Below are 18,025 nucleotides of genomic sequence, written 5' to 3'. Positions count from 1 at the left end.
TGTCCTTCTGGTCTATCCTCTGGGCTGTTCTGTGCCGGGTTGGGTCCCTGACACGTCCTGGGCCTGGGAATCCTCTGCCCCCAACCCAAGGGCCTCCCTCCCTGTTCCGCCTTTGGCCAGGCGGTACCCCTCTGCTGGGTGACCTCAGCAAGCCCCGGGCAGAGCGGTCCTGTCCAGCTTCCCTGCCATGGTGCTCCGCCAGCAGCGGGAGGCCGTCCCAGGTCTCAGCACAGTGGACCCCTGGGACTCGCCTGGGGGCGGCCAGGAAATGGGTGCCCCACCTGCCAGGACTCCAAGACCAGCCAAGGCCAACCCAGCCGTGTCCCTCCGCAGGGCGGCCCTGAGGGAGCAGAGCGGGTCGGGGCTAGGCCAGCTGGCAGGCGTCTGGCGCGCAGGTGTTGGGCCGCCTGCTGTGTCCCCAGGGCCAGCGGGCCTGTGGGCGACCCTGCCCATGGGGTGCAGCAGCGGGCTCACACACTCGGATCACTGGCCTCAGGATAGTCCCTGTCACGGGACAGCTCACAGCACAAGGGCAGTGGCTGAGCGCGCGTGGCCGGGAGAGACGTGCGTGTGGCCCGAGCAGAGGCCCCGGAGAGGTGCTCAGCGACACGCAGGGGACAGGGCTGGCCCGCCTGGCAGCCGCCACACACGTACTCGGTGCTCCAGACAAACCCCCAGACGAGAGCTACCGGGACACGCGGGAGGGAGAGGCCCTGAGCGAGACACAACCGGGAAACGGGCTGCCGGCTCGGAGAGCAAGGAAAACTGAGCAAGAGCCCCCAGGACAGCGCGAGGCCCCGGGAGCGGGAGAGACAGACGGCCAACACGCGTGCTCGCGGGCCTGGAAAAGGAGAGAGGGCGACGTGGAACCGGCTACATCCTTCCCAAACACGACAGAGAGAATAAGCCCAAGGCTTAAAAAGGTCAACAAAAACCAGGTGCAAAGAGCATAAATGAGTCTCCGTGAAGGCGCGCGATTATTTTGGTGTGGCGGGCGGCGGGTGGGACGAGTGTGGGGCAGCCACATGGGCTGAGCAGCTCATGGGACGCGCGCCTGGGCGGACGGCGTGGCAATGGCGTCAGAGCCCAGCACACACAGCCCAAACTGAGCGAGAGCACAAGCACGCGGCCGCGAACACGCAGGAAGGGCTCCTCCGGGCCACAGCAGAGAACATCGGGGTGGCTGGCCACCTGCGCTGCGTCGAGGACACTCCCACTGACACGGCAAGAGGGGGTGCCGGGATGGCGCCCCGCGGACAGCCAGCCTGAGATCAGACCCTGCCCGGCCTCCTCCCCACCGCAGCCCCTCACCCCCTGCAACGAGGGTGCTGCGGGAGACGGGGCCGCCGGCTCACCTGGCCCCGACGATGGGCTCACGGGCGTCCTTGGAGGCCGAGTAGTCCATGCCGTAGAAGTTGAGCCCCAGCAGGATCTTGCTCCGCCACTTGGATTTGGGGTCCAGGACCTGGACGCAGGCTCGCACCCAGGGCAGCGGCGCGTTGGGGCCAGCCCTGCAGGGTTGGGCAGGAGTGGGCTTCAGCACTAGGCTGAGGCCCCGGGCACCTGGGTCGGGGCAGGAGTCCGCGCACACCATGGCAAGGATGGCAGCAGACGGCCCCACTGCACCTGTGCGGGGTGTCTGCTTCGCCTGGGACCCTCAGGCGGCAGAGCGCTCAGGGGAGGCCCAGGAGGGCCGGGGCAGCAGTGTGACCCCCGACACAGGAGCACCTTCTCCTGGGCGTGGAGGTGGGCCCAGCACCTGGCATGGGGCAGCCAGGGCTGGGAGATGTGGATGGACACCCCGGGACAGCATTCCCATGGGGTGGCCAGGTGCCCTAAGTCACCCCCAAACAAGGTCGCCCAACGCAAGGCTGACTGTGGGCTCTGGGAGAAGAGACTAGGCCCTTCATGATTCTGGAGCTGAGAGCTGACCGCGGGTCACAGCCTAAGGAAGCTGGCGGGAGGCGGGACCACGCCCGGGCCTCCAGTGTGCAGGCCACCAGGGGCTGCGCCCCCGTGCGCGGAGCGAGCGCGCGTGGGCCCAGAGCCCCACTCACGGCTGTGCCGTGGAGTAGTCGTAGGTCATGAGGCTGAAGCCGTCCAGCACGGGCGCCAGCTGCTCAAACTCCGCGCTCGCGAACATGCCCAGCTTGTTGGTCCTGCAAAGAGACGGCATGGTTTCCGTGCCCACCTCGTGGTCATGGCCTCTCCCCAGCTGACCTGGGCTCAGCGGAGGACAGGGCAGGCCGGCCGGGGGCTCCCAGCTCAGGCCCCTTCCGCGCCTGCTCCAGGAAGACACCTCGGTCCCTTTCCCTGGAGGGGGGCAGCGCTCAGGTGTACAGGATGGCCCACAGCTGGGTCAGGGCTCCGCAGAGACGCCCCCCGCCCCCCCCCCAGGCCCCAGAGGCCTCTCTCACCTGGGGATGGGCAGCCCAGGCCTGCCCACTTCCACTCCGCCTCAGGCCTGGCGCCCTCCCTCGGAGGCCTCAGGCCTGGGCAGGTGGGGGCCCTGGGGGCCGTCTGCAGGACATAGCTGACTGCCAGCCGCCTGCTTCGTGGCAGCAGCCCCTACGACCCTGCTTTGTCCCTGGGTGGGGTGCAGTGGGCTCTGCGTCCACCCCCCCCAACAGTGTGAGCAGAGAAAACAATCCCTCCTCTCGGCCAGCACCTCCAGTCCCTGGCAGGGGCAGCCCACCATTGGACCTCAGCCTCAGTCACTAGTTCCACGGGGTCCAGGCAACCCTAAGACACCCCATCACCAGGCTGCCCCAAGGCCACTGAGCAAAGGCCACCCACCCCAGCCTCTGCCTTTGGAGGGAGGAGACCTGGAGGCCTGACCCAGATCCCATCCCACCCCAGCCACACGCACACCCGGAAGGCCCCCGGTCACCCCGTGTGCAGCACCTGCACCCCCCCCCAGGCCTGGGCATGTGAGCAGCCGCACTGCCTGCCCACGGCCTGTGGCACACGGTGGCCTCGGATCTCGTACACGCGGCTGTGTTGTTCCCCACGGCCCTGCTCACCACCGGCTCCTCCTCGTGGCTCTCGCTGGAGTCCTCTGCCCTCTGCGTGGCCAGCGCAGTGTGGACGCCCCGGCCGTCGGTCACACCGCTCAGCTTCTCACCGTCTATGGGTGGCAGAGCAGCTGTGGGTGGGACCCAGGCTCTTCAAGGCCACAGCCCCTGCCGCCAGGGTCAGTTGAGGGCAGGATGGCCAGTGGTGTCCCCTTCGAAGCCTCCCCTCCCCATATCTGCTCCTTCATATTGCCCGATAGCCCCTCCTGCCCCCAGCAAAGTGCCTTCTATCAGGCTGTTCTGCCACCTCCCGCCTCTGTGGGGATGGCCCTGCCCGAGTCCCTCACCCGACTCTCCCAGCCCCACTGGTGTGAGGCAGCGGGCATGTGTGTGTGCCCTAGCACACATGCTTGCGCGTGCACACACTGGGTGTCCTCATCCGCGACTCTGCCTCCAGAAGGGCCCCAGGGCGGCTCTGGCGCTCAGCATATTTCCCATGTGCTGGAGTGTTCTGTGTCTGCCCCCCTTGCCAGAACTGAGAGCCAAGTGTTACTGCTGGAGCTTGTCGTCAGGCAAGCCAGCGCTGTGGTCCTGAGGCTACACCAGCCCCGGCCCACGGCCGGCTGCCCTCGCGGCCACGGTCACGGACCAAAGGAGCCCTGGCCTGCTGGTCTGGCTGTCAGAGGCCCCGGGGCCAAGGTGGCCCTGCGGGGAGTGTCCCCGGGACCCCTTCTGTGGACTTCTCTAGAACATGGCGCACCCCAACCCCCCAAGCCTAGGCAGGCCACTGGCACACCTCAGTGCCCTCAGTGTCCCAAACCTCCCCCTCAAGCTGTGGGCCCGGGGGTCCCATACCCTGGGGCCTTAGCCACTGAAGATGAGGCTTCACTGTCCCAGCCAGGGGCCCAGTCCAGGAACCCCTCTGCTCCAGGGCCAAGTCTGGCTTCAAGATCTATGCCTGCTCTTCGATCCAGACCCCGGGAGTGAGAGTCCCATACGGACACAGCTGGCCTGGGCCCCTTCTCGGGGGCAGAGGGGCTGCCCGTGGTCTTCTGCCTGTGAGACCCCAGTGGCGCCTGTCTGCCTGGTTCTCTCTAGTCACTGTCCTTTGTCCGGCTGGGAGCTGAGCCCTCAAGAGGCTTCTGGCAAACCCCCCACAGCCTGGCCCCGACGCTCCCCGCCTGCCAAGGGAACTCTGTGACTGCCGGAAACCTCCGGCGGGGGAGCCACACCCAGGCTGCCACCATGGTCCTACAGGGCCAAGCCCAAGTGCAGTGGGATCCAGATGGCCTCCTGCCGGCCCCTCCGCCTAGGACCTCTGCCTGCACAGCCTGCTGGACATGTGGGAGTGGAGACGGCAGTGACAGGGCAGGCAGGGAGCCGTCAGACACGCCCAGCTGCTTAGCTTCCACGAGCCCTGCCCCGGTGAAGCCAGGTCCCGCCAGGCAGGAGGTGAGACCCGCCGGCCCGGGCTGCTCCTGGCTGGAGCTGCACGAGAGTTTGATGGTCTGTAACCTCGAACAGCTCCTGCCCACTCAGGAACAGCAGGACGGCTTCCCCGCTCGTCCAGCTGAGAGAAGAGGAGGCCTCAGAAATGGGGTTCCCACACCTCCCCCCCCCTCCTAGCTGCTGAGTTAGGCTCCCTGGCTGCTCGGGAAGTCAGGCTGGGGAGGACGTGGTTGCTCAGAGAAACACAAGGCAGCTAGGTAGGAGGCTGGCCATGTTTTGTGTCACTGGGTCACACTGTGGGGTCCTGCCTTATGTGATGGTAACTGGAGGCCCCTAGAGGATGTGGTAGCTGCAAGATGCGTGCACTCTGGGGAGGGGTAGGTTGGGACCAGCCTCTGACCCCTGGCCTGCGTGTGGGACCGAACAGGGAGCTCTGGACCCTTTGGTGGGAGTGGCCAGGACTTTATGGATCAAAATCATCGTTCTGAGTCCTCAGGAAGCAAGATTTTCATCACCCACCCTTAAGACACCCCACTTTCTTAAGAAGAGTCAGGGACAGCTTGGCTGGGATCTTCCCTGCCCCGAAGTGCTTCCTTCTCTCTCATCACCAACCTCCCCGTCCCCAGCCCTGTTCTAGGCACTCTGCTCCTCCTCCCCAAAATATGTGTCAACGGTCACCACTTCCAAGATCCCCTAGCTAAAGAGGCAGGGCTCCTCCCCTGACTCTCCCCCACATCACTCACCAGCACCTGACCTGTGGGTTCATTGTCTGTTCCCACTGGAGCGTGAGCTTGAGTCTGGGAGCGTCCGCTCCAGGCAGTTCGGGTCTCCCCAGGCTGCACCCCTATCCCCATGACTCACTCGCAACACACAAGCGTCTCAGTCCCTGATCACAGGTTTACCTAGGGCGCCTCCTCCAGGAAGCTTTCCGATTGCGAGGGTCAGCTATCCCCGCCAGCCTCTTCCCCAGCAGACGGGGAAACGGAGGCTCTTGCTGAGCAAGAAGAGCCGGAGGCGCAGCCGGACTTGGCCCCGCGAAATCCTAGCTGGCAGGGCCTGGTAGCGGAGGGCTCTCCAAGACCACTGTTACCCCGGCGCTATCCGCCCCGGGCCAGACCCCCGAGTCAGCCCGGGTTTGGGGACGCTCAAGAGGGTCGCGCACGTCACGGTTGACGTCATCCGGCGTTCCGGCCGGGTCGAGCGGAACCGAGCCCCCTGCCCCGGTACTGCCGAGCTGGGAAGGGCGGCCCGGATCTCCAGACAGCTCTGGGCCGGGCCGAGACCTGAGCGCAAGGGGAGGGCCCGGGCCCGGGGCCGCTTGGGACCCTCACCGCCCCCCGCCCCGGGCGCGCGCCCCCTCCCGTACCTCGCCCGGAGCCCAGCCGCTGGCGCAGCGCGCGGCCCTGGCGCACCAGGCCCAGGTGCACGTACGTGAGCCACGCGGCGCAGGTAAGCAGCACCAGCAGGAGCAGCAGCTTGATCTGCTTGCGGATCTTCTTCACCGGGAACCACGGCATCGCGGCCGACCCCGCCCCGCCCGGGGCCGCGCTCAGCGGCGTCGCTGCGGCCCCCCACTCCTGCGCGCTCCGCGCCGCGTCCCCCGACCCCGCATGGCCCTTTGTCCGCCGCCCGCGGCCCCGGGCTGCGGCCGCGACCCCGGGCTGCCCTTGGCCGAGGGCCCGGGGTGGGCGGCGGAGCGGCTGCCGGCGGTCCCCCCGCCCGGCCCCGCCCGGCCGCTCGGGCTGCAAGCTCCCGGGGGCCGCGGCGGGACGCAGCAGCATCCACGCTGCGGTGCTACCCACCGTGAAACGGGCCCGGCCGCCGCGCCGCACGAGCCAATCCCGGCCCGGCCGGCCTGCGGGGAGCCAATCCGCGGCGCGGGAGGCGGGGCCAAATGTTAGGGTGTGCCCTCCGCTTGTCTCCACGCAACGCGCGCATCCACCTGGACAAGACGGCCCACGCAGCGCGGGAACGCGGGGTCCCGGGAATACGGAGGACCCGGGAGGTGCGCCGGAAGGCGCGGGGCCGGGGCCAGGGGCCAAGGATCAGAGAATGCACGGGGCGCGGGGTAGTGCATAGGACCTGGGGACACGGGGCACGCGAGGTGCTGGGAACAGGGACTGGGGTCACAGGGTGTAGTGGTGGAGGCCGCGGGAGGAGCCGGCTATGGATCATGGGACAATGGGGACACGGAGACAAGGGTGCAGGGAGTCGTGATGGGGAGACAATGCGAGCCTGTGGAACGAAGGGGAAGGATGTGGGCAGCTTGGGCTTGCAGCTTGAGCCTCCTGCTAACAATGCAGCTAGGAGGGATGGGGCTCCGACGTCGTGGAGAGAAGGAAAAGGAAGTCTGGGGGAGAGACACCGGGGGATAGGTGACGGTGGTGGGTCGGGGCAGCTGGGGCGGGTTTGGGCGCACAGGCTCCATGCAGGCGAGACTGAGCAGGGTCTCAAAGCACCTGGCTTCACGCTGAGTAAGGGGCTTGAGGAGTTACCAAAGGACTTAGCTTGGAGGCCAGGGTCTGACTGGCCACCAGGTGGACACGGGCCGCAGACTCGGGGTGGTGGGCTCCACTGAGGGCAGAGTAAGGTGGGGAGGAGGAGCCCAGGCAGGAGGGGCAGGGCTGTCTGGAAGCGGGCAGGAGGGAACCCAGCCCTCCCATTTCTGACCTGAGCCAGGAGCCTGGCTCTTGCTGAGCTGGAGGTGGGAGGGGCGGGGGTGTGGGCTGATGCTGAACTTTGCCCCATTTGGTTCCCATTCCTGCCGCTGCCTCCGCCAACCCTGCCTGCCCTGTCCCCCAACCCCTGCCCTGCTGCTAGCCTGACTCTTCTCTCTGCTCCTCCATCCGTCCCACTTTTCTGTTACTGTGTAACCAGCCGGCCCAGCATCAGGGTTGTAAAACAACTGTTGTTTAAGCTCCTGGAGTTCGTGGTTTGAGAGTTTGGATGTGGCCCCTCAGGACAGCTCTCCTCTGCTCCAGGACGTCTCAGGCCTCAAGTGGGAAGACGTGACCAGTTGGGGGTGACTCTGGTGGCTGGGCTGGGGTCATCTGAAGACTTCTGCACCCTCATGTCAGGGCCTTGGCAGGGATGGCTGGGCTTGGCTGGGATGGTTAACCAGAGTACCTGCGGGTGGCCACTCAGGGTGGTGGCCTCTGGACTCCAGCAGACAGGGCGACACACCTGGACGAGTCCCCACCCACCATTCTGCCCCTGCTGTCGTGGGCTCTCCAGGCTCCAGCGCAGGGGATGTGGACGCCCCCTCCGAGGGAGGGAGGGTCCAGTGAGTTGCGGCCCTAACACTATCACACTGTCCTTTTTCCTGTTTTGTTTTAACCTCAGGGCCATTTTCCACCGTTCTGTCATCTGTCCTGTAAACAACACCCACATCTCGTCAAACCTCCCCCCACCCCATTCTCGTCCCTCCCCTCCAATCCACTTTCCACACCCATGTTATCTGAACATTCATCACGGTCTGTGTCAACTGTGTGTATCTTAAGGTTCATAGCAATCGCTTTCTGTGCTGTAAACCTCATTGTGTTTCCTGTATTTTCTCCAGACTTCACTCACAATCGCACGTCTCCACGCTGTTGTGTGTGGGATGCTGTCCCTCTGCTCCCAGTCCTTCCCCATGCCCATTCGACCAACAGGTGCCCAGGGCCCTTATGAGCCAGAGGCTTTAGGGGCACAGCTGTGAACACGGCAGATACAGCCCCTCCTTTTGTGGAGTTTCTGTTTTCCTAGGCAGAGGCACATTTGAACAAGAAAGGTGGGAAATGCTGTGAAGACAATAAAGAGCTGATGGGCTGGGGAGACTGGAAGGGCTTCTTCCATCGAAGCGACCACTAGGGGCTCACTGTTTGGGGGAGTGACGTCGGATCTGAAGCATGAATGCAGTCTTCAAAAAGCAAGCACCAGAAAGTGGGTTCCAGGAGGGAAGTGTTGGGGACGCCACTGCCTGGGAAGGCCCAGGAGGGCTCCTGGTTCGGCCTGGAGGGCAGCAGGTGGCTGAAGGGCAGGGGGTGGAGGTGGTCGAGAAGGCAGCCAGCATCTGCCGGTCACAGCTGCCCTGCTGGAGCCCACGCGTGGCTACAGCCCTCCAGAGAGTGGCAGCCGCTGCCCGCTCCTGCCCTTCCGGCTGCACACAAGCTCCTCTCTTGCTCAACTCTGACCTGAACCGCATGGGGAAGGGGGTCCTGGGACATAGATTCCTAGCTGAGCAGCAGCACACCCAGCGGAGGCTCCTCAGCAACTCTGCATGCATGCACACTCCTACTTTAAACCACGCTTAACTTCCAGATAAAAACAGGCAAAATCACACTTCTGCTTAATATGATGCACGTGTCTGGCCAAAAAGAGGTGGAGGGATGTTTCATGTCACCGGATCCATCTTTGGGTGGTACTGACTCCAACTGAATACCCATACCCTCCTGCAGAGGGTCTTCCCCACCCAGGGATCGAACCCAGGTCTCCTGGGCCTCCTGCCTTGGCAGGTGGGTTCTTTATCATTAGCGACACCTGGGGAGCCCAGCTGGAAAACACATTCTCTTTAAGAATGTTGAACACGTGACCACTCTCAGAGCGTGTTGAGTGTTAATAACACAAACACCAACACGTAAGGTCAAGCATTGTTAACATACGTTAGAAGTGAAAAAGAGAGTGTTAGTCGCTCAGTCGTGTCTGACTCTTTGCGACCCCACGGACTGTGGCCTGTGAGGCTCCTCTGTCCACAGAATTCTCTAGGCAAGAATACTGGAGTGGATTGCCGTCCCCTTCTCCAGGGGATCTTCCCGACACAGGGACTGAACCTGGGGCTCCGTCATTGCAGGCAGATTCTTTACCATCTGAGCCACAAGGGAAGGCCTGGTGGGGGGAGTGGAGAAAGGGAGGGGGTGGGTGGAAGTAGCGTGCACGTGCCTCGCGTGAAGTAAGGATGAGTTTCTCGTTGCTACAGCAGCCGCTTGCCTTCTTGCCCTGCCCACTCCACGCTCCCTGTGTCCTCAGCTCACACCTCAGCTTCTGGTGGGTCTCTGTCCGGGAGTGGGGGGTGATTCCAAGGTCTATGTCTGCACTGGGTGTTTCTGGCTCCAGGGCCGGGGACACTCAGAGGGACGCTAGATGGTCCCCTGCCTTCCAGACTGCCGCCTGCCCACCCAGTGCTGTCATGAAAGCGCAGTCCCCTTCTATGAGCACCGTCCCCACCGGCGCTGTGACCCTGTGTCGATTCCCTGGTGTGAGGAGCCCCCAGTGGCCGAGTGGCCGGCGGCCTCCAGTCTGATGTGCCACCTGGTGGAAGCCTTCTAGGGCTTGCCCTGAACCGAGGGGGCTCCCAGGATGTGGCACTTTCAGTTCTAAACCCAGGAAAGTCCTGGGCAGACCAGAGTAGCTGGTAGTTGCTACTTTCTGCTTATCAGGTTCAAACAACGTGGCATCACCAGTGTCTTGGGCCAGTGTGACGACCGCGAGAGGCCCAGTGAGCCAGGCCTCTGGGGGCTGCCCTGCTCTGAGGAGGGCGGTGGGCAGACGCCACTGCTTCTCCCACTGGCCTCGCTGGCGGCCGTGGAAAGACCCACCCCTGACGGCTGGGCTCCCTGCCAGGATCCGCTGCAGCCACGGACACGGCTGTGGCGGGAGTCACCACCGGTTGAGTCTGTGACCGCTGGCTGGCGGTCCCCAGGCCCCCTGTCTTCCGCACGGGCCCACCGGGAGAACTGAGTGGGGACGTGATGGGAGCCCCCTCCTGGGCCCTGAGTCCCCACAGTGCCTCTGGGAGGCGTTCCTGCTGTGGTCCACTGCCCTCGGAGGAGGAGGAGGAAGAGGAGGCCTTCCCTCAGTAGCGGCCCCGACGCCATGGGCTGGGGGGCAGCGTGGTGCCAGCTGCAGCGTCTGTGATGGGGGCAACCACGGCGGGGTTCAGGGTGCACTGGGCCCACGTCACCTGACCGCCACAAGCCCCTGCTCTGACTGGTGGTCCCGGTGGTGGCTTGGGGACCCTGGAAAGCCTGGGGTTTCTGCTTCCTCTTCCTCAGACGCTGGTGAGTGTCCCTTCGGCGCCTCCGGGGAAGGCCAGGAGGAAGAGTGACAGGGCGCTTCTTGTGCTGTGACAAGATCCTTCCTCAAGGACACGGCCTCGCCCTCATCCACAGGGGCGCTGGATCTGCAGACCAGCTCAGACCAGGAAGCTGGCTGGGGCTCTGCAGCTTTCTGTCATCGTGATTCAAGTCAGGCTTCTTGTCACGGACTGAGCATCAGTGTCCTCCTCCCCAGACTCACATGCAGAAACACTGACCCCCCGTGCAGCGGCATTTGGAGAGAGGCCTTGGGCGGTCTCTGGGGTTAGATGAGGTGTGAGGGTGGGGCTGGTCTGATGGGGTCAGTGTCTGCAACAGGAGACGCCAGAGCTGGTTCTCCGAGAGCACGTGAGAGAGCCCGTACGTGCTGCAGAGGCCGCACGCCTGCAGCAGAGACCGGGCATTCTGGCCCCACGACCTCTGACTTCCAGGCCCTGGGCTCTGAGTGGACAGATGTCTGTGGTTCGCCCCTCAGTCTGGGGATTTGGCTTGGCCACTGGGCAGACTCGCGCAGTTTATGAGCAGGCAGGCTGCCCGTGCCCTCAGCCCCACGTGCAGCACCATCTCTGCATTTGAGACCCTCAGAGACCCCACCTCAGCGTCATTCCTCGTCTGCAGAGAGCTCCCCCAGGACGGGGTCCCCTCACCCAAGCGTCTATCAGAGCCTGGGTCGGTGAGGAGGGGCCCCCGGATTCCCCAGGGACACTGTCAGGGAGGAGGAGAGCAAGCACTAACTTCGGCCTGTCCAGCTGCAAAAACGAGCAGGCTGTGCTTTCTAACGCAGTGTTGGTGGACAGTGTCTGTGTGCCCAATCCCACAGTTCCCCTGTTACTAACACCTTGCATTCACGTGGCACCTTTGCTACAACCAGTGAAGCAATATTGACGTGTTATTATTCACCAAAGGCAGTACTTTATTTAGACTTCCTTGCTGCTGCCGCGAAGTCGCTTCAGTCGTGTCCGACTCTGTGCGACCCCACAGACGGCAGTCCACCAAGCTCCCCCGTCCCTGGGGTTCTCCAGGCAGGAACACTGGAGTGGGCTGCCATTGCCCTCTCCTTAGACTTCCTTACTTCTCCGCCAATGTGCTTCTCCTGCCCCAGGCCCACCCCCAGGCCCCACATGACCGTCCCGTCCCCTCAGGCTCCTCCGGGCTCTGACAGGCTCTCAGACGGCACCTGTTCTGACGACCTGCACAGTTCTGAGGAAGACTGGACAGCTATTTCGTAGGATGTAGAAACTGGTCTGTTGCTTTTTTTCAGGATTTGATGGGGGTTACGGGTTTGGGGGATGAAGAAAACAGATGTAAAGGCCCCCTTTCATCCTGCCACGTCCAGGGTGCCTCCTGTCAACTTAACTTACGGCTGTTGGCGCTGGCCTTCAGGCTTCTCCGCTGTAAAATCACTCCCCTCCCTTCCGTCCTGTGCTTTGGGGGTGGAGGTCCTGCACGCAGGGGGCAGAATGCCCACATAATTTATTTGGAATTCTCAGCATGGCCAATTTGCCTCTTCTCCCCCATTTACTGATTTATCAGTATGATCACGTGGATATGTGTTTCATATACAACATTGCTCTGCTGACTTTGTTTCTCAAATTGTGCCCGTTCTGGCCGCTAGGAACCCCATCAGCTAACTCCCGCGGCCCTCGCACACACCCGGCCTTTGTGTGCTCTGGCCTTGTGTTTTTGAGTGCCTCCTTACTTTCCAGCTGCAAATGCTCCAGGCTCGTCCTGTGTATTTCTGGTTCCAGTCCTAGGGTCAGCCATTTCCTCAAGAAACTCTGTCTCCTTCCTTTTGCTAGAGAGTCATCTTGGAAACCCAGATCTGGGACAGATGTGTTTGTTGCTGCTGTGGTCTTGTCTCTGTACCCTCTCGCAGACAAAGCAAAGAAAGTTCGTGTGCCAGCCTTGCACACACGCACACTAGACACGCCAGTGTGCCGCCGGGCTCCACGTTCCAGTGCGCCCGAGTCCTCACCGACGCCCAGCGACATCTCTTATCCACGGTCGCTCCCCCCTCGGGCGCCTGTGACCTGCCCCCAGCGCTGAGGCTCTCGGCCCCCACCCGCCGCCTGTGTGGTCCCAGGGCTGGCGCAGCAGGGACCCTGCTGCTGACCCGCGCCGTGGGAACCAGCTTCGCCCCAGGGCACAGCGCTCTGTACACGTCCCGGGCCTTCACGCCTACAGACCCCACTCCCGTCTACAAGGCAGCTTCCTGGGGTTTGGCTGGGACCTCACTGACTCTATAGGCCCGGAAGAAATGGCACCTCACCAATACTGAGACCCTATCGGCGAACATGGACTATCGGTCCCCTGATCCAGATCTTTGATTTCAGTCCTCAGGATTTTGCAGGTTTTCTCACCTGGGTCCTGTACACTTTTTTTCCGATTTACACCTGAGCGTTTAATTTTCAGGTGACTGCGGCCAGTGCCTGCCCCCCGGCCCCTCCTGAGGCGCTGCGCTCACTCCAACTAAGGCGGGGCTTCTTTCACATTCCCGCCTGGGGTCCTCCGCCTGCAAAACAGTCTTGACCAGTTGCACACTTAGCTTGGTGGTGTTCAGTCCTGAGGGTTTTGACAAACGCGCAGGGTGACGCATTCACCGTTACATCAACACGACAGCTTCAAGGCTCCGAAAGTCCACACCCCGCCCGCCTCCCGCCCCGCCCCCTTCCCTCCCCTTCCCTCCCCTTCCCTCCCCTTCCCCCCTCCCTCCCCTCCCTCGCCCCCTTCCCTCCCCCTCCCCCCCTGCCCCCCGCCCTCTTCGTCTCTGGCCGCCACGCTCCTGCGTCCTGCGTCCTGTTACTGTCTCCTTTGTCCCCACTTTCTGGAAAGTCCAGAGTCGGAACCATATAGTGTGTAGCCTTTTCAGACTGGCCTCTCCCACTCAGAGGTGTGCATTTGTGGTTTATCCATGACTGTTTATTAATTGGTAGCCATTTCATTTTTATCACTGAATAATGTTCCCTGTGTGGACATACCGTAGTTTATTCATCTACCCCCTTGAGAGGCATTCTCACTGCTTCCAGTTTGGGTGAGTTGTGAATAAAACTGCTATAAACGTTGTGTGCAGGGTTTTGTGTGGACATGAGTTTTCAACGAATTGAGTAAAAAAGTTTTCAACAATTGGATAAATACCTAGGAGTGCAACTACTAAATTATATAGTGAGATTATGTGTGACTCACTATATAATTCAGAAACTGTCTAATGTCTTCCAAAGTGACTGTGCCACTTTGAATCCCCACCAGCAATGAAGGAAAGCTTCTGTTGCTTCAGGTCCTCGTCTGCGTTCGGTACTGTCAGAATTTTAAATCCTAGCCCTGCTATTGGTGTCTTGTTATTTTGTTTTCAATTCCCTAACAGCTATGATGGTGAGCATCTTTGCAGATGCTTACTTGGCATCTGTATATCCTCTTTGGTAAGGCGTCTGTTTGGATCTGCTGCCCGTGTTAAAATGGTCATTTTACTTACTGTTGAGTCTTAAGAGTTCCTTGTATCATTAGATACAATCCTGTGTTGAATATGTGTTTTGGAAATATTCTTTCCTACTCGATGGCTTATCTTTCATTGTCTTAACGGTGTATTTAGCAGAGCAGAGTTTTAAAATTTTAATAAAATCCAGCTAGTAAATTTTTTTCTGTCAGGGGTTGCACAGGGGCATATCTAAAGCATCATCCCCAAGTCGAAGTTCATTAGATTCTCTCTCACGTTATCTTCTGGACGCTTTATAATTTTGTTCTATAAGATGGCTCAGACGGTAAAGAATCCACCCGCCAATTCAGGAGACACAGATTCAATCTCTGGGTTGGGAAGATCCCCTGAAGAAGATAATGGCTACCACTCCAGTATTCTTGCCTGGGAAATCCCACGAACAGAAAAGCCTGGCGGGTGACAGTCCAAGGAGTCACAAAGAGTTGGACACGACTGAGCATACACATGATAAAATTTTAGTTAATTCTTATAAAAAGTATAAGGCCTGTGTCTAGTTATATCTTGCTCATAGATGTCCACTTGTTCCAGAAAGTTTGTGGAGAAGAATTTCCACACGTTTTCTGCACTGTGCTGCCTAGGGCTTTGTTAAACCTTTGCACATTTAACAAGTCAGTTGACTATGTTTGTGTGGACCTGTCTCTGGACTCCATTCTGTTCCACTGAGAGGTTTGTTTCATCTTTTGTCAATACCAGACTGTCTTAATCACTGTAGCTTTATAATGAGTCATACAGTATCAGTCCTCCAACTTTGTCATTCTTTTCAGTATAATGTTGGCTATTCTGGATTTTTGCCTTTTCATATAAACTTTCAATATCTACAACATAAGTTACTGGGATTTTAATTGGAATTGCATTGAATCTACAGGTCATGTTGTGGAGAAATGGCATCTTAAAAATATTGAGATCCCACCAGTGAACATGCAGCGTCTGTCCCTTCATTTGGATCTTTGATTTCACTCATGAAAGTTTTGTGGTATTCCTTTTGCAGATCCTGAACATTTTTTTTTTTTTTAGATTTACACCTGAATATTTACTTCTCCAGGATGCCGATGTAAATGGTGTCGTGCTTTGTCAAATCTCCATTGTTCATTGCTAGTATATAGGACAGAAATGGACTTCTGTGTATTAAACTTGTTTTCTGCAACTTTATTATGATTCCGTATGCATTCCGGGTGTTTTCTGTTTTTTGATTTGTTAATGTGGTTTTCGTACGCAGATAGTCGTCTCACCTGTGAAAAAAGGATAGTTTTATTTCTTCCTTCTCAATCTGCGAGCTTCACTTCTTGACTTATTCGATCATCCTGGATTCCTAGGACAAAGCTGAACAGGAGTGATGAGAGACAACAACACTGCCTTGTTTCTGGTCTTAAGGGGAAAGCTTCTGGATTCTCACAGTTAAGTGTGATGTTAGTGGTGCATTTTTTGGTAAATAATCTTGATCAAGTTGAGAAAATTCCCCTCTGTTCCCAGTTTGTTGAGAATTTTAATCATGAATTGGTGTTGTGTTTTGTCAAGTGCTTTTCTGCATCAGTTGATCAGGTATTATATTTCTTTCTCAGCCTGTAGATTTCATAAATTACATTAATTTATTTAAAAAATACTGAAGCAGCTTTGCACATCTGGAATGAATCCCACTTGGTAGTAGTATGTATTTGTGGCGTATAATTTATCATTGAATTTGCTAATATTTTGTTGAGAATTTTTGCATTTATTTTCATGAGAGATATTGATCTGCGATTTTCTTTTCTTTTTATGTCTTTATCTGCCTTTTGTTTTATTAGGTTAATGCTGGCCTCAGAATGTGTTAGGAAGCATTCTCTCTGTTTCTATTTTCTGGAAAAGATTATAGAGAATTGATGTCATTTCTTCCTTAAATGTTGGGTACAATTCACCAGGGGAACCATCCTGGGCCTGGGGCTTCTTGTTTGACAGCGAGTGTAGTTGTTCAGTCGTGTCCTGCTCTTCGACCTCATGAACTGTAGCCCCCATGTCCGTGGAATTCTCTAGTCAGGAACACTGGAGCTGACTGCCACGCCCTTCTCCAGGGTATCTTCCCGATCCAGGGATTGAACCTGGGCCTCCCGCATTTCAGGGGGTTATTGTTTGGAAGATTATTAATTATTGATCCAATTTCTTTAACAGATATGGCCTATTTAATTTATCTATTTCTCTTTGTAGGAGTTTTGACAGTCTGTGTCTTTCAGGAAATTGGTTCATTTCATCCAAGTTATCAAATTTGTGGGCATAGAGTTGCTTATAGTATTCTTTTATTATCTCCTAGTGTCTGTGGAAACTGCAGTGATAGCCCCTCTTTAATTTCTCATTACAGTAATCCCTTTTTGTCTTTTTATTTCTGGCTTACATTCCTAGAAGTTTATCTATCATATTCATTTTTTTCCCTCAAATAACCAGCTTTTGGTTTCATTGTTTTTTTTTAAAATTGATTTCCTATTTTCAATTTTATTGATTTCTGTTCTAGTTTATTATCATTTATTTTATTCGGTTTTCTTTTGGTTTATATTACCTTTCTTTCTCTCGTTTTCTAAATAAGAAGTTTAGGTTACTGATTTTAGCTCTTTCTTTTTCCCTAATATACACATTTTTAGTATAGAGTTCCCTCTAAGCAGTGCTTTCACTACACCCCACAAGTTTTGGTAAGCTGTATTTTCACTTTAATTTAGTCCAAATTCTTTTCTTATAATTTCTTTGAAACTTATTCTTTGATTCCTGCCCAAGTGGTCTTGAATTAAGCTACATGTATCAATGCTCCATGACTTTGCTCTCATGCTTAACCAAACCCAGCAGGCAGAGATTCAAACCCAATTCAACCTGGGCCTCACGTGGGAAGGCTGGGCCTCAGACACCTCTGCACGTGTGTGTGTGTGTGTGTGTGGGGGTGGCACTGCCCCCTAGGCATCGTCACCTCTGACTATCGCTAGGTAACCCCATCTCCAACGACGTCCTCTCACTGGACCCCAGGTTATCCTGGGTGGGAGACAGACTCTTGTCGTTGTTATGCCCAGAGACAGCGGTCAGAACTCCACCTACCAGGCTGGTGAGACAGCGCAGCCCGAGGTCAGCACCTGTGCGGGTCACGGTGGACAACAGACGGCCAGTTTGAGCCGGTCTTGGCTGAGGGGAGAAGCACCTCCTGCCATGTTTGAGCTGATGCCAGCGTCAGGCCTTCTGGGATGCACCCTGCACCCCACTCGGGACTCATGAGGGTCCGAGTCCGCATCCAGGGAGTACGGCAGGGATCAGTCCCTTGGTCGCCTTACCCTGCAAGTGGGACGAGTGCGGGACACGCTGGGCGGGGTGCCGGCCCCGGCAGCACCCCCGCCCTGTGCGGTGTGTCTGGCTGAGGCTGCGATTGCCGGGAGGCCGTCAGCGGCGGGCCCTCGCACCCCGTGCGTTCCGGCCGCACGGCCACGTTGCGGGCCGACAGTCTGAGGCGGAGCGGTTGCTGTGGCCATCGTGGGGGCCACGGGAGGGGTTCTGGGGTAGGCTTGGGGAACGGAGGCTCAGGTGACAGGCATGCTGCTTTGAGCTCCGGGGGGCGGCCTGGCCCTCCCTCCCAGGGTACCCCCCGCTCATGGGGGAAGGCCTCCTGCTCGGCGGGCGGCCCCTCCCGCGGACTCCGGCCCTCACCCCGCAGCGGCCGGCGCCCGGGCCACCTCTGCAGTCAGTGCCTCTCGTCGCTGGGCCGACAGCCGCGGGTTAGAACAGGGCCCCGACCCGGCTCCCGGGACTCCCGCGGCCGCCAGGTGGCGCCGCAGGCCCGCGCGGGGCTCCGCCGGGCCCTCTCCCCGCGCGCGGCGGGGCCCGAGTGCTGCGGCCGCTGGGGTGGTGTCCTGCGGGGAGACGCGATTCCCGGCGCGCCCGAGATGCTGCTGGTGCGGAGTGTCTCTGCGGCGCCCCGCGAACCCTGCCGCTTCCTCCCCCTCGGCCGCTCCGCCTGGGGAGGTGGCGGAGGGTCTGAGAGAGGGGGCGGGGGCGGGGAG

General features: G+C 58.9%; 1 protein-coding gene across 1 annotated transcript; it reads right to left on the bottom strand.

The window, feature by feature from the left end:
• B4GALNT4 (beta-1,4-N-acetyl-galactosaminyltransferase 4) lies at positions 3,024-6,244 on the bottom strand (the record flags this gene model as incomplete). The annotated part of the gene is given in 2 exon segments (XM_018042765.1): positions 3,024-3,127; positions 5,830-6,244. Coding segments are annotated over 2 exon segments (519 nt in total), but the record flags the coding sequence as incomplete, so codon positions are not given.

This window comes from Capra hircus, chromosome 29 (genome assembly GCF_001704415.2).
Source record: "Capra hircus breed San Clemente chromosome 29, ASM170441v1, whole genome shotgun sequence".
NCBI classification, from domain to species: Eukaryota; Metazoa; Chordata; class Mammalia; order Artiodactyla; family Bovidae; genus Capra; species Capra hircus.
This window is presented reverse-complemented; position numbering and strand designations above follow the sequence as displayed.